The 14,758-nt window shown below is 52.1% G+C and overlaps 1 protein-coding gene across 1 annotated transcript in view; it reads right to left on the bottom strand.

Moving 5' to 3' along the window:
* The window catches only part of LOC140405587 (multiple epidermal growth factor-like domains protein 8), a gene marked incomplete at its 3' end in the record, with an annotated part of 453,542 nt that overhangs the window by 341,964 nt on the left and 96,820 nt on the right, over positions 1 to 14,758 (bottom strand). Inside the window, exons 3-4 of the mRNA XM_072494144.1 lie at positions 4,691 to 4,913; positions 4,450 to 4,594 (exon numbers count right to left, since the gene is read on the bottom strand). Coding sequence (XP_072350245.1) covers positions 4,450 to 4,594; positions 4,691 to 4,913 — 368 coding nt within the window. The remainder of the gene's footprint in view (positions 1 to 4,449; positions 4,595 to 4,690; positions 4,914 to 14,758) is intronic.

The raw sequence follows: 14,758 nt of genomic DNA, 5'->3' as shown, positions 1-14,758 counted from the left end.
CAGGTCCTGCTGCACACTCACCTCTCCCAATTTACAACCATTCAGGTAGCAATCTGCCTTCCTGTTTTTGCTTTCACAGTGAATAACCTCATACTTATCCAAATTATACTGCATCTGCCATTGGTTTGCCCACTCGCCCAACCTGTCCAGATCTTTCTGTGGGATCCCTGCATCCTCGTCACAATGCACCCTCCCACCAAATTTGGTATCATCTGCAAACTTTGAGATGTTACATTTTGTTCCCTAATCCAAATTATTCATATATATTGTGAATAGCTGGAGTCCCAGCACCGATCCCTGTGGTACCCCACTGGTTACTGACTGCCAATTTGAAAAGGACCCAGTAATCCCTACTCTTTGTTTCCTCATTGCCAACCAGTTTTGTATCCACTTCAATACATTTCCCCCAATCCCATGCGCTTTAATTTTGCACAATAATCTCCTATGCGGAACTTTGTCAAACGCCTTCTGAAAGTCCAAATATACCACATCGACTGGCTCCCCCTTGTCAACTGTACTGGTTACATCGTCAAAGAATTCCAACAGATTTGTCAAGTATGATTTTTCCTTCATAAATCCATGCTGACTCTGATTGATCCTGCCACTGCTTTCTAAATGTTCTGCTGTAAAGTTGTTGATAATGGATTCAAGCATTTTCCCCACTACTGATGTTAGACTTACTGGTCCATAATTCCCTGCTTTCTCTCTACCTCCCTTTTTGAATATCGGAGTGGCGTGAACTACCCACCAATCTAGCCCTCTCCCAGTGACACACTGTGATACAGAGCGCTCTCCCAGTGACACAGTGTGATAGAGCACTCTCCCTGTGACACACTGCTATACAGAGCGCTCTCCCAGTGACACACTGCAATACAGAGCACTCTCCCAGTGACACTGCGATACAGAGCACTCTCCCTGTGACACACTGCTATACAGAGCGCTCTCCCAGTGACACGCTGCAATACAGAGCACTCTCCCAGTGACACACTGCGATACAGAGCACACTCCCAGTGACACACTGCAATACAGAGAGCTCTCCCAGTGACACACTGCGATACAGAGCGCTCTCCCAGTGACACTCTGCAATACAGAGAGCTCTCCCAGTGACACACTGCGATACAGGGCGCTCTCCCAGTGACACACTGCGATACAGGGCGCCCTCCCAGTGACACACTGTGATAGAGCACTCTACCAGTGACACACTGCGATACTGAGCACTCTCCCAGTGACACACTGCGATACAGAGCGCTCTCCCAGTGACACACTGCGATACAGAGCACTCTCCCAGTGACACACTGTGATACAGAGCGCTCTCCCAGTGGCGCACTGCGATACAAAGCGCTCTCCCAGTGACACACTGCGATACAGAGCGCTCTCCCAGTGACACACTGCGATACACAGCACTCTCCCAGTGACACACTGCAATACAGAGAGCTCTCCCAGTGACATACTGCGATACAGGGCGCTCTCCCAGTGACACACTGCGATACAGAGCGCCCTCCCAGTGACACACTGTGATAGAGCACTCTCCCAGTGACACACTGCGATACAGAGCGCTCTCCCAGTGACACACTGCGGTACAGAGCACACTCCCAGTGGCGCACTGCGATACAAAGCGCTCTCCCAGTGACACACTGCGATACAGAGCGCTCTCCCAGTGACATACTGCGATACAGAGTGCTTTCCAAGTGACACACTGCGATACAGAGCCCTCTCCTAGTGACACACTGTGATACAGAGCACTCTCCCAGTGACAGTGATACAGAGCGCTCTCCCAGTGACACACTGCTATACAGAGCGTTCTCCCAGTGACACACTGCTATACAGAGTGTTCCTCCAGTGACACACTACGATACGGAGCGCTCTCCCAGTGACACACTGCGATACAGAGTGTTTTCCCAGTGACACACTGCGATACAGAGCGCTCTCCCAGTGACACACTGCTATACAGAGCACTCTCCCAGTGACACACTGCGATACAGAATGTTTCTCCAGTGACATGCTGCTATACAGAGTGTTCCTCCAGTGACACACTGCGATACAGAGTGTTCCTCCAGTGACACACTGCGATACAGAGTGCACTCCCAGTGACACACTGCTATACAGAGTGTTCCTCCAGTGACACACTGCGATACAGAGCGCTCTCCCAGTGACACACTGCTATACAGAGTGTTCCTCCAGTGGCACACTGCGATACAGAGTGTTCCTCCAGTGACACACTGCTATACAGAGTGTTCCTCCAGTGACACACTACGATACAAAGCGCTCTCCCAGTGACACACTGCGATACAGTGTTTTCCCAGTGACACACTGCAATACAGGCATTTCCCCATGAGGCACTGTCATTTAGACACGTGCCCAGTGACACACTACGATACAGAGCGCTCTCCCAGTGACACACTGAGATACAGAGTGTTTTCCCAGTGACACACTGCCATAAAGGCGTTTTCCCATGAGGCACTGCCATATAGACACGTGGCCAGTGAGTCACAGCGATAGAGCGCTCTCACAGTGACACACTGCAATACAGAGCACTCTCCCAGTGACACACTGCAATACAGAGAGCTCTCCCAGTGACACACTGCGACACAGAGAGCTCTCCCAGTGACACACTGCGATACAGAGTGCCCTCCCAGTGACACACTGCAATACAGAGCACTCTTCCAGTGACACACTGCAATACAGAGCGCTCTCCCAGTGAGATACTGCGATACAGAGCACTCTCCCAGTGACACACTGCAATACAGAGCACTCTCCCAGTGACACACTGCAATACAGAGCACTCTCCCAGTGACACACTGCAATACAGAGAGCTCTCCCAGTGACACACTGCGATACAGAGCGCTCTCCCAGTGACACACTGCGATACAGAGCGCCCTCCCAGTGACACACTGTGATAGAACACTCTCCCAGTGACACACTGCGATACTGAGCACTCTCCCAGTGACACACTGCGATACAGAGTGCTCTCCCAGTGGCGCACTGCGGTACAAAGCGCTCTCCCAGTGACACACTGCGATACAGAGCGCTCTCCCAGTGACACACTGCGATACAGAGCGCTCTCCCAGTGACATACTGCGATACAAAGCGCTCTCCCAGGGACACACTGCGATACAAAGCGCTCTTCCAGTGACACACTGCTATACAGAGCGCTCTCCCAGTGACACACTGCGATACAGTGTGTTTTCCCAGTGACACACTGCGATACAGAGTGCTCTCCCAGTGACACACTGCTATACAGATCGCTCTCCCAGTGACACACTGCTATACATAGTGTTCCTCCAGTGACACACTGCGATACAGTGTTCCTCCAGTGACACACTGCGAGACAGTGTTCCTCCAGTGACACACTACGATACAGAGCGATCTCCCAGTGACACACTGCGATACAGTGTGTTTTCCCAGTGACACACTGCGATACAGAGTGCTCTCCCAGTGACACACTGCTATACAGAGCGCTCTCCCAGTGACACACTGCTATACAGAGTGTTCCTCCAGTGACACACTGCGATACAGTGTTCCTCCAGTGACACACTGCGAGACAGTGTTCCTCCAGTGACACACTACGATACAGAGCGATCTCCCAGTGACACACTGCGACACAGAGTGTTTTCCCAGTGACACACTGCGATACAGAGCGCTCTCCCAGTGACACACTGCTATAGTGTTCCTCCAGTGACACACTGCGATACAGAGCGCTCTCCCAGTGACACACTGCGATACAGAGTGCTCTCCCAGTGACACACTGCTATACAGAGCACTCTCCCAGTGACACACTGCGATACAGAGTGTTCCTCCAGTGACATACTGCTATACAGAGAGTTCCTCCAGTGACACACTGCGATACAGAGTGTTCCTCCAGTGACACACTGCTATACAGTGTTCCTCCAGTGACACACTACGATACAGAGCGCTCTCCCAGTGACACACTGCGATACAGAGTGTTTTCCCAGTGACACACTGCAATACAGAGCGCTCTCCTAGTGACACACTGCTATACAGAGTGTTCCTCCAGTGACACACGGCGATACAGAGCGCTCTCCCAGTGACACACTGCTATACAGAGTGTTCCTCCAGTGACACACTGCGATACAGAGCGCTCTCCCAGTGACACACTGCTATACAGAGTGTTCCTCCAGTGACACACTGCGATACAGAGCGCTCTCCCAGTGACACACTGCTATACAGAGTGTTCCTCCAGTGACACACTGCGATACAGTGTTCCTCCAGTGACACACTACGATACAGAGCCCTTTCCCAGTGACACACTGCGATGCAGAGTGTTTTCCCAGTGACACACTGCCATATAGGCATTTTCCCATGAGGTACTGTCATTTAGACACATGCCCAGTGAGTCACAGCGATAGAGCGCTCTCCCAGTGAGATACTGCGATACAGAACGCTGTTGCAGTGATGGCTCACATACCAAGGCAGATGTTGCTAAAGTACCTGAGATAGCGTCCACTCTGATTGGCTGATCCCAACCATTGCCACAGAAGGCACCAATCAAGTTGGGGTCTGCATGGATTGCACTGTCCAGATGAGTATCCATAAGGAATTCCGGGATCCCATCAAAGACGTAGACGTAATTTTGCTGGAAGAAACACACTGAGTTTGAGTTGCGAGACTGGCTGATCAGAGAACTTGCTACCACCACCAACCCCTCACCACCCTGCCCTCTAATACTTACACCACACTTCATTCTGATATCTGGTCTGATGGTCAAGCTGATCACTGGGCAGCTGCTCTTCCCCTGGCAGGAATCCAGAGAGTCTGAGGTGGACAGCACCCACAGGCAATAGGCCAGCCCATTCGCCGAGATCCCGTGTCCACTCATTGAGCCCAGTGCTGAGGACGAGATGTTCCGCAATAGGATTCGGCCCACACACTCACGGTAACATGTGCCATTATCCCTGGAAAAACAACAGCTGGCATCAGTGCCCAAGTGGACCCACAGCAGCTAAATGCCTGGGGGCAAACTTCAGGTGAACAGGAAGAAGTTGATTACCATGTGTGTGTTGGGCGGGGTGAGTAGATGAAATTGTGCAACTATATGCATGTCCACGCGTGTGTTTGAGAGAGCGCGTGCGCACACTTGCGAGAGAGAGAGGGAGAATGAGAGAGCGAGCGCGAGAGTGCGCGTGCGAGAGAGAGTGACTGCGTGGGAGTGAGCGAGAGAGAGAGCGTGCGTGCACGAGAGAGAGTGCGAGTGCACGAGAAAGAACGGGTGCATGACTGCGCGAGTGCATGAGAGAGCACAAATGCGTGAGTGAATGCGTGAGAATGAGCGCGGATGCGTGTGAGCGTGAGAGCACGAGTGCAATAGAGCACGAATGCGTGAGAGGAGAGTGCAAGTGCGTGAGAGGGAGAGCGCAACAGCGTGAGAGGAGAGTGCAAGTGCGTGAGAGGGAGAGCGCAACTGCGTGAGAGGGAGAGCGCAAGAGCGTGAGAGGGAGAGCGCAAGAGCGTGAGATGGAGAGCGCAAGTGGTTTATTCGTACAGTGACAACACCATTTGGGCACCACATCTCCAATGAGTGAGTGAGACAGAACGAGCATGTGTGAGTGAGACAGAGCGTGTGTGAGCGAGACAGAGCGTGTGTGTCAGTGAGACAGAGCGTGTGTGAGTGAGTGAGACAGAACGTGTGTGTCAGTGAGACAGAGCATGTGAGTGAGTGAGACAGAGCGTGTCTGTCAGTGAGACAGAGCGTCTGTGAGTGAGACAGAGCGTGTGTGTCAGTGAGACAGAGCATGTGAGTGAGTGAGACAGAGCGTGTGTGAGTGAGACAGAGCGTGTGTGTGTGAGTGAGGCAGAGCATGTGTGACTGAGTGAGACAGAGCGTGAGTGAGTGATACAGAGCGTGTGTGAGTGAGTGAGACAGAGCGTGTGTGAGTGATACAGAGCGTGTGTGAGTGATACAGAATGTGTGTGAGTGAGTGAGACAGAGCGTGAGTGAGTGATACAGAGCATGTGCGAGTGAGTGAGACAGAGTGTGTGTGAGTGAGTGAGACAGAGCGTGTGTGAGTGAGTGATACAGAGCGTGTGTGTGAGTGAGACAGAGCGAGTGTGTTAGTGAGACAGAACGTGTGTGTGAGACAGAACGCGTGAGACAGAACGTGTGAGAGTGAGACAGAGTGTGAGTGAGTGAGACAGAGCATGTGTGAGTGAGTGAGACAGAGCATGAGTGAGTGAGACAGAGCGTGTGTGAGTGAGACAGAGCAGGTGCGAGTGAGTGAGACAGAACATGTGAGTGAGTGAGACAGAGCGTGAGTGAGACAGAGCGTGTGAGTGAGAGCATGTGTGAATAAGTGAGACAAAGCATGTGTGAGTGAGTGAGACGGAGCATGTGTGAGTGAGTGAGACAGAGCATGTGAGTGAGTGAGACAGAGCGTGTGTGAGTGAGTGAGAGCATGTGTGAATGAGCGAGACAGGGCATGTGTGAGTGAGTGAGACAGAACATGTGAGTGAGTGAGATAGAGCGTGAGTGAATGAGACAGAGCATGTGTGAGTGAGTGAGACAGAGCATGTGTGAGTGAGTGAGACAGAGCGAATGTGAGTGAGTGAGACAGAGCGTGAGTGAGTGAGACAGAGCGTGAGTGAGTGAGTGAGAGCATGTGTGAATGAGTGAGACAGAGTAGGTGTGAGTGAGTGAGACAGAGCTTGAGTGAGTGAGACAGAGGGTGTGTGAGTGAGACAGAGAAAGTGTGAGTGAGTGAGACAGAGCATGTGTGAGTGAGTGAGACAGAGCATGTGTGAGTGAGTGAGACAGAGCGCGTGTGAGTGAGACCGTGAGTGAGTGAGACAGAGCGTGAGTGAGTGAGACAGAGCGTGTGTGAGTGAGTGAGACAGAGCGTGTGAGTGAGTGAGTAAGGCAGAGCAGGTGTGAGTGAGTGAGACAGAGCGTGTGTGAGTGAGTGAGACAGAGCGTGAGTGAGTGAGACAGAGCGTGTGAGTGAGTGAGTGAGAGCATGAGTGAGTGAGTGAGACAGAGCGTGAGTGAGACAGAGCATGAGTGAGTGAGTGAGACAGAGCGTGAGTGAGTGAGTGGGACAGAGCGTGTGAGTGAGTGAGACAGAGCGTGTGAGTGAGAGAGTGAGAGCATGTGTGAATGAGTGAGACAGAGTATGTGTGAGTGAGTGAGACAGACCGTGTGTGAGTGAGTGAGTCAGAGCGTGTGTGAGTGAGACAGAGCATGTGTGAGTGAGTGAGACAGAGCATGAGTGAGTGAGACAGAGCGTGTGTGTGAGTGAGACAGAGCGTGAGTGAGTGAGTGAGACAGAGCATGAGTGAGTGAGTGAGACAGAGCATGAGTGAGTGAGACAGAGCGTGTGTGAGTGAGACAGAGCAGGTGCGAGTGAGTGAGACAGAACATGTGAGTGAGTGAGACAGAGCGTGAGTGAGACAGAGCGTGTGAGTGAGAGCATGTGTGAATAAGTGAGACAAAGCATGTGTGAGTGAGTGAGACGGAGCATGTGTGAGTGAGTGAGACAGAGCATGTGAGTGAGTGAGACAGAACATGTGAGTGAGTGAGATGGAGCGTGAGTGAATGAGACAGAGCGTGAGTGAGTGAGACAGAGCGTGAGTGAGTGAGACAGAGCGTCAGGGAGTGAGACAGAGCGTGTGAGTGAGAGCATGTGTGAATGAGTGAGACAGAGCATGTGTGAGTGAGTGAGACAGAGCATGTGAGTGAGTGAGACAGAGCATGAGTGAATGAGACAGAGCGTGAGTGAGTGAGACAGAGCGTGAGGGAGTGAGACAGAGCGTGAGTGAGTGAGACAGAGCGTGAGGGAGTGTGTGAGAGCATGTGTGAATGAGTGAGACAGAGCATGTGTGAGTGAGTGAGACAGAGCGAATGTGAGTGAGTGAGACAGAGCGTGAGTGAGTGAGACAGAGCGTGAGTGAGTGAGACAGAGCGTGAGGGAGTGAGACAGAGCGTGTGAGTGAGAGCATGTGTGAATGAGTGAGACAGAGCATGTGTGAGTGAGTGAGACAGAGCATGTGAGTGAGTGAGACAGAGCATGAGTGAATGAGACAGAGCATGTGTGAGTGAGTGAGACAGAGCGAATGTGAGTGAGTGAGACAGAGCGTGAGTGAGTGAGACAGACGTGAGTGAGTGAGACAGAGCGTGAGGGAGTGTGTGAGAGCATGTGTGAATGAGTGAGACAGAGCATGTGTGAGTGAGTGAGACAGAGCATGTGAGTGAGTGAGACACAACGTGCGTGAATGAGACAGAGCATGTGTGAGTGAGTGAGACAGAGCATGTGAGTGAGTGAGACAGAGCGTGTGTGAGCGAGACAGAGCATGTGAGTGAGTGAGACAGAGCGTGTGTGAGTGAGACAGCGTATGCGAGTGAGTGAGACAGAGCGAGTGTGAGACAGAGCGAGCGAGTGAGACAGAGCGTGTGCGAGTGAGTGAGACAGAGGCTGAGTGAGTGAGACAGAGCGTGTGTGAGTGAGACAGAGCGTGTGAGTGAGACAGCGTGTGTGTGAGTGAGATAGAGCGTGTGCGAGTGAGTGAGACAGAACGTGTGAGAGTAGACAGAGCGTGTGAGAGTGAGACAGAACGTGAGAGAGTGAGTGAGACAGAGCGTGAGTGAGTGAGACAGAGCATGTGTGAGTGAGTGAGACAGAGCGTGAGTGAGTGAGACAGAGCGTGTGAGTGAGTGAGTGAGAGCATGTGTGAGTGAGTGAGACAGAGCGTGTGTGAGTGAGACAGAGCGTGAGAGTGAGTGAGTGAGAGCATGTGTGAATGAGTGAGACAGAGCATGTGTGAGTGAGTGAGACAGAGTGTGAGTGAGTGAGACAAAGCATGTGAGTGAGTGAGTGAGAGCATGTGTGAATGAGTGAGACAGAGCGTGTGTGAGTGAGTGAGATAGTGTGTGTGAGTGAGACAGAGCTTGTGTGAGTGAGACAAAGAGCATGAGTGAGTGAGACAGAGCGTGAGTGAGTGAGTGAGTGCATGTGTGAATGAGTGAGACAGAGCATGTGTGAGTGAGTGAGACAGAGCATGTGAGTGTGTGAGACCGAGCGTGAGTGAGTGAGACAGAGGGTGTGAGTGAGTGAGACAGAGCGTGTGTGAGTGAGTGAGACAGAGCATATGTGAGAGAGTGAGACAGAGCGTGAGTGAGTGAGACAAAGCGTGAGTGAGTGAGACAGAGCATGTGAGTGAGTGAGTGAGAGCATGTGTGAATGAGTGAGACAGAGTATGTGTGAGTGAGTGAGACAGAGCGTGTGTGAGTGAGTGAGTCAGAGCGTGAGTGAGTGAGACAGAGCGTGTGAGTGAGAGCATGTGTGAATGAGTGAGACAGAGCGTGTGTGAGTGAGACAGAGCGTGAGTGCGTGAGACAGAGCGTGAGTGAGTGAGACAGAGCGTGAGTGCGTGAGACAGAGCATGAGAGAGAGAGACAGAGCGTGAGTGAGTGAGACAGAGCATGTGTGAGTGAGTGAGACAGAGCATGAGTGAGTGAGACAGAGCGTGTGTGAGTGAGACAGAGCAGGTGCGAGTGAGTGAGACAGAACATGTGAGTGAGTGAGACAGAGCGTGAGTGAGACAGAGCGTGTGAGAGAGAGCATGTGTGAATAAGTGAGACAAAGCATGTGTGAGTGAGTGAGACAGAGCATGTGTGAGTGAGTGAGACAGAGCATGTGAGTGAGTGAGACAGAGCGTGTGTGAGTGAGTGAGAGCATGTGTGAATGAGCGAGACAGAGCATGTGTGAGTGAGTGAGACAGAACATGTGAGTGAGTGAGATAGAGCGTGAGTGAATGAGACAGAGCATGTGTGAGTGAGTGAGACAGAGCATGTGTGAGTGAGTGAGACAGAGCGAATGTGAGTGAGTGAGACAGAGCGTGAGTGAGTGAGACAGAGCGTGAGTGAGTGAGACAGAGCGTGAGGGAGTGAGACAGAGCGTGTGAGTGAGAGCATGTGTGAATGAGTGAGACAGAGCATGTGTGAGTGAGTGAGACAGAGCATGTGAGTGAGTGAGACAGAGCATGAGTGAATGAGACAGAGCATGTGTGAGTGAGACAGAGCGAATGTGAGTGAGTGAGACAGAGCGTGAGTGAGTGAGACAGAGCATGAGTGAGTGAGACAGAGCGTGAGGGAGTGTGTGAGAGCATGTGTGAATGAGTGAGACAGAGCATGTGTGAGTGAGTGAGACAGAGCATGTGAGTGAGTGAGACACAACGTGTGTGAGTGAGACAGAGCATGTGTGAGTGAGTGAGACAGAGCATGTGAGTGAGTGAGACAGAGTGTGTGTGAGCGAGACAGAGCATGTGAGTGAGTGAGACAGAGCATGTGTGAGTGAGACAGAGCGTGTGTGAGTGAGACAGCGTGTGCGAGTGAGTGAGACAGAGCGAGTGTGAGACAGAGCGAGCGAGTGAGACAGAGCGTGTGCGAGTGAGTGAGACAGAGGCTGAGTGAGTGAGACAGCGTGTGTGTGAGTGAGACAGAGCGTGTGCGAGTGAGTGAGACAGAACGTGTGAGAGTGAATGAGACAGAGCGTGTGTGAGTGAGTGAGACAGAGCGTGAGTGAGTGAGACAGAGCGTGTGTGAGTGAGTGAGACAGAGCGTGAGTGAGTGAGACAGAGCGTGAGTGAGACAGAGCGTGTGAGTGAGTGAGTGAGAGCATGTGTGAGTGAGTGAGACAGAGCGTGTGTGAGTGAGACAGGGCGTGAGTGAGTGAGACAGAGCGTGAGTGAGTGAGACAGAGCGTGAGTGAGTGAGACAGAGCGTGAGTGAGTGAGACAGAGCGTGAGTGAGTGAGACAGAGCGTGAGTGAGTGAGACAGAGCGTGAGTGAGTGAGACAGAGCGTGAGTGAGTGAGACAGAGCGTGAGTGAGTGAGAGCATGTGTGAATGAGTGAGACAGAGCATGTGTGAGTGAGTGAGAGCATGTGTGAGTGAGTGAGACCGAGCGTGTGTGAGTGAGACAGAGCGTGAGTGAGTGAGACAGAGCGTGTGAGTGAGTGAGAGCATGTGTGAATGAGTGAGACAGAGCATGTGTGAGTGAGTGAGACAGAGCGTGAGTGAGTGAGACAGAGCGTGAGTGAGTGAGAGAGCGTGTGAGTGAGTGAGACAGAGCGTGAGTGAGTGAGACAGAGCGTGAGTGAGTGAGACAGAGTGTGAGTGAGTGAGACAGAGTGTGAGTGAGTGAGACAGAGGGTGAGTGAGTGAGACAGAGCGTGTGAGTGAGACAGAGCGTGTGTGAGTGAGTGAGACAGAGCGTGTGTGTGAGTGAGTGAGACAGAGCATGAGTGAGTGAGTGAGACAGAGCGCGCGTGAGTGAGACAGAGGGTGTGTGAGTGAGACAGAGGGTGTGTGAGTGAGTGAGAGCATGTGTGAATGAGTGAGACAGAGCATGTGTAAGTGAGTGAGACAGAGCATGTGCGCGTGAGTGAGACAGAGCGTGTGTGAGTGAGACAGAGCGTGAGAGAGTGAGACAGAGCGTGAGTGAGTGAGTGAGACAGAGCGTGAGTGAGTGAGTGAGACAGAGCGTGAGTGAGTGAGACAGAGCGTGAGTGAGTGAGACAGAGCGTGAGTGAGTGAGACAGAGCGTGAGTGAGTGAGTGAGACAGAGCAGGTGTGAGAGAGTGAGACGGAGCAGGTGTGAGTGGGTGAGACAGAGCGTGTGTGAGTGAGTGAGACAGAGCATGTGTGAGTGAGTGAGACAGAGCGTGAGTGAGTGAGTGAGTGAGACAGAGCGTGTGTGAGTGAGTGAGACAGAGCAGGTGAGAGAGTGAGACAGAGCGTGAGTGAGTGAGACAGAGTGCGTGTGAGTGAGGCAGTGCGTGAGTGAGTGTGAGACAGAGCGTGTGTGAGTGAGTGAGACAGGGCATGTGTGAGTGAGTGAGACAGAGCATGTGTGAGTGAGTGAGACAGAGCATGTGTAAGTGAGACAGAGCGTGAGTGAGTGAGACAGAGCGAGTGAGTGAGTGAGTGAGAGCATGTGTGAATGAGTGAGACAGAGCATGTGTGAGTGAGTGAGACAGAGCGTGAGTGAGTGAGTGAGACAGAGCGTGAGTGAGTGAGTGGGACAGAGCGTGTGAGTGAGTGAGACAGAGCGTGTGAGTGAGACAAAGCGTGAGTGAGTGAGACAGAGCATGTGAGTGAGTGAGTGAGAGCATGTGTGAATGAGTGAGACAGAGTATGTGTGAGTGAGTGAGACAGAGCGTGTGTGAGTGAGTGAGTCAGAGCGTGAGTGAGTGAGACAGAGCGTGTGAGTGAGAGCATGTGTGAATGAGTGAGACAGAGCGTGTGTGAGTGAGACAGAGCGTGAGTGCGTGAGACAGAGCGTGAGTGAGTGAGACAGAGCGTGAGTGCGTGAGACAGAGCATGAGAGAGAGAGACAGAGCGTGAGTGAGTGAGACAGAGCATGTGTGAGTGAGTGAGACAGAGCATGAGTGAGTGAGACAGAGCGTGTGTGAGTGAGACAGAGCAGGTGCGAGTGAGTGAGACAGAACATGTGAGTGAGTGAGACAGAGCGTGAGTGAGACAGAGCGTGTGAGTGAGAGCATGTGTGAATAAGTGAGACAAAGCATGTGTGAGTGAGAGAGACAGAGCATGTGTGAGTGAGTGAGACAGAGCATGTGAGTGAGTGAGACAGAGCGTGTGTGAGTGAGTGAGAGCATGTGTGAATGAGCGAGACAGAGCATGTGTGAGTGAGTGAGACAGAACATGTGAGTGAGTGAGATAGAGCGTGAGTGAATGAGACAGAGCATGTGTGAGTGAGACAGAGCATGTGTGAGTGAGTGAGACAGAGCGAATGTGAGTGAGTGAGACAGAGCGTGAGTGAGTGAGACAGAGCGTGAGTGAGTGAGACAGAGCGTGAGGGAGTGAGACAGAGCGTGAGGGAGTGAGACAGAGCGTGTGAGTGAGAGCATGTGTGAATGAGTGAGACAGAGCATGTGTGAGTGAGTGAGACAGAGCATGTGAGTGAGTGAGACAGAGCATGAGTGAATGAGACAGAGCATGTGTGAGTGAGACAGAGCGAATGTGAGTGAGTGAGACAGAGCGTGAGTGAGTGAGACAGAGCATGAGTGAGTGAGACAGAGCGTGAGTGAGTGAGTGAGTGAGACAGAGCGTGTGTGAGTGAGTGAGACAGAGCAGGTGAGAGAGTGAGACAGAGCGTGAGTGAGTGAGACAGAGTGCGTGTGAGTGAGGCAGAGCGTGAGTGAGTGTGAGACAGAGCGTGTGTGAGTGAGTGAGACAGGGCATGTGTGAGTGAGTGAGACAGAGCATGTGTGAGTGAGTGAGACAGAGCATGTGAGTGAGTGAGTGAGACAGAGCGTGAGTGAGTGAGTGGGACAGAGCGTGTGAGTGAGTGAGACAGAGCGTGTGAGTGAGACAAAGCGTGAGTGAGTGAGACAGAGCATGTGAGTGAGTGAGTGAGAGCATGTGTGAATGAGTGAGACAGAGTATGTGTGAGTGAGTGAGACAGAGCGTGTGTGTGAGTGAGTGAGTCAGAGCATGAGTGAGTGAGACAGAGCGTGTGAGTGAGAGCATGTGTGAATGAGTGAGACAGAGCGTGTGTGAGTGAGACAGAGCGTGAGTGCGTGAGACAGAGCGTGAGTGAGTGAGACAGAGCGTGAGTGAGTGAGACAGAGCATGAGAGAGAGAGACAGAGCGTGAGTGAGTGAGACAGAGCATGTGTGAGTGAGTGAGACAGAGCATGAGTGAGTGAGACAGAGCGTGTGTGAGTGAGACAGAGCAGGTGCGAGTGAGTGAGACAGAACATGTGAGTGAGTGAGACAGACCGTGTGTGAGTGAGTGAGTCAGAGCGTGTGTGAGTGAGACAGAGCATGTGTGAGTGAGTGAGACAGAGCATGAGTGAGTGAGACAGAGCGTGTGTGAGTGAGACAGAGCGTGAGTGAGTGAGTGAGACAGAGCATGAGTGAGTGAGTGAGACAGAGCATGAGTGAGTGAGACAGAGCGTGTGTGAGTGAGACAGAGCAGGTGCGAGTGAGTGAGACAGAACATGTGAGTGAGTGAGACAGAGCGTGAGTGAGACAGAGCGTGTGAGTGAGAGCATGTGTGAATAAGTGAGACAAAGCATGTGTGAGTGAGTGAGACGGAGCATGTGTGAGTGAGTGAGACAGAGCATGTGAGTGAGTGAGACAGAGCGTGTGTGAGTGAGTGAGAGCATGTGTGAATGAGCGAGACAGAGCATGTGTGAGTGAGTGAGACAGAACATGTGAGTGAGTGAGATGGAGCGTGAGTGAATGAGACAGAGCGTGAGTGAGTGAGACAGAGCGTGAGTGAGTGAGACAGAGCGTGAGGGAGTGAGACAGAGCGTGAGGGAGTGAGACAGAGCGTGTGAGTGAGAGCATGTGTGAATGAGTGAGACAGAGCATGTGTGAGTGAGTGAGACAGAGCATGTGAGTGAGTGAGACAGAGCATGAGTGAATGAGACAGAGCATGTGTGAGTGAGTGAGACAGAGCGAATGTGAGTGAGTGAGACAGAGCGTGAGTGAGTGAGACAGAGCGTGAGGGAGTGTGTGAGAGCATGTGTGAATGAGTGAGACAGAGCATGTGTGAGTGAGTGAGACAGAGCGAATGTGAGTGAGTGAGACAGAGCGTGAGTGAGTGAGACAGAGCGTGAGTGAGTGAGACAGAGCGTGAGGGAGTGAGACAGAGCGTGTGAGTGAGAGCATGTGTGAATGAGTGAGACAGAGCATGTGTGAGTGAGTGAGACAGAGCATGTGAGTAAGTGAGACAGAGCATGAGTGAATGAGACAGAGCATGTGTGAGTGAGTGAGACAGA

Source organism: Scyliorhinus torazame, unplaced genomic scaffold (assembly GCF_047496885.1).
Source record: "Scyliorhinus torazame isolate Kashiwa2021f unplaced genomic scaffold, sScyTor2.1 scaffold_126, whole genome shotgun sequence".
Taxonomy (NCBI): Eukaryota; Metazoa; Chordata; class Chondrichthyes; order Carcharhiniformes; family Scyliorhinidae; genus Scyliorhinus; species Scyliorhinus torazame.
The sequence above is the reverse complement of the archived record's forward strand: the minus strand, read 5'-3'. Positions and strand labels throughout refer to the sequence as shown.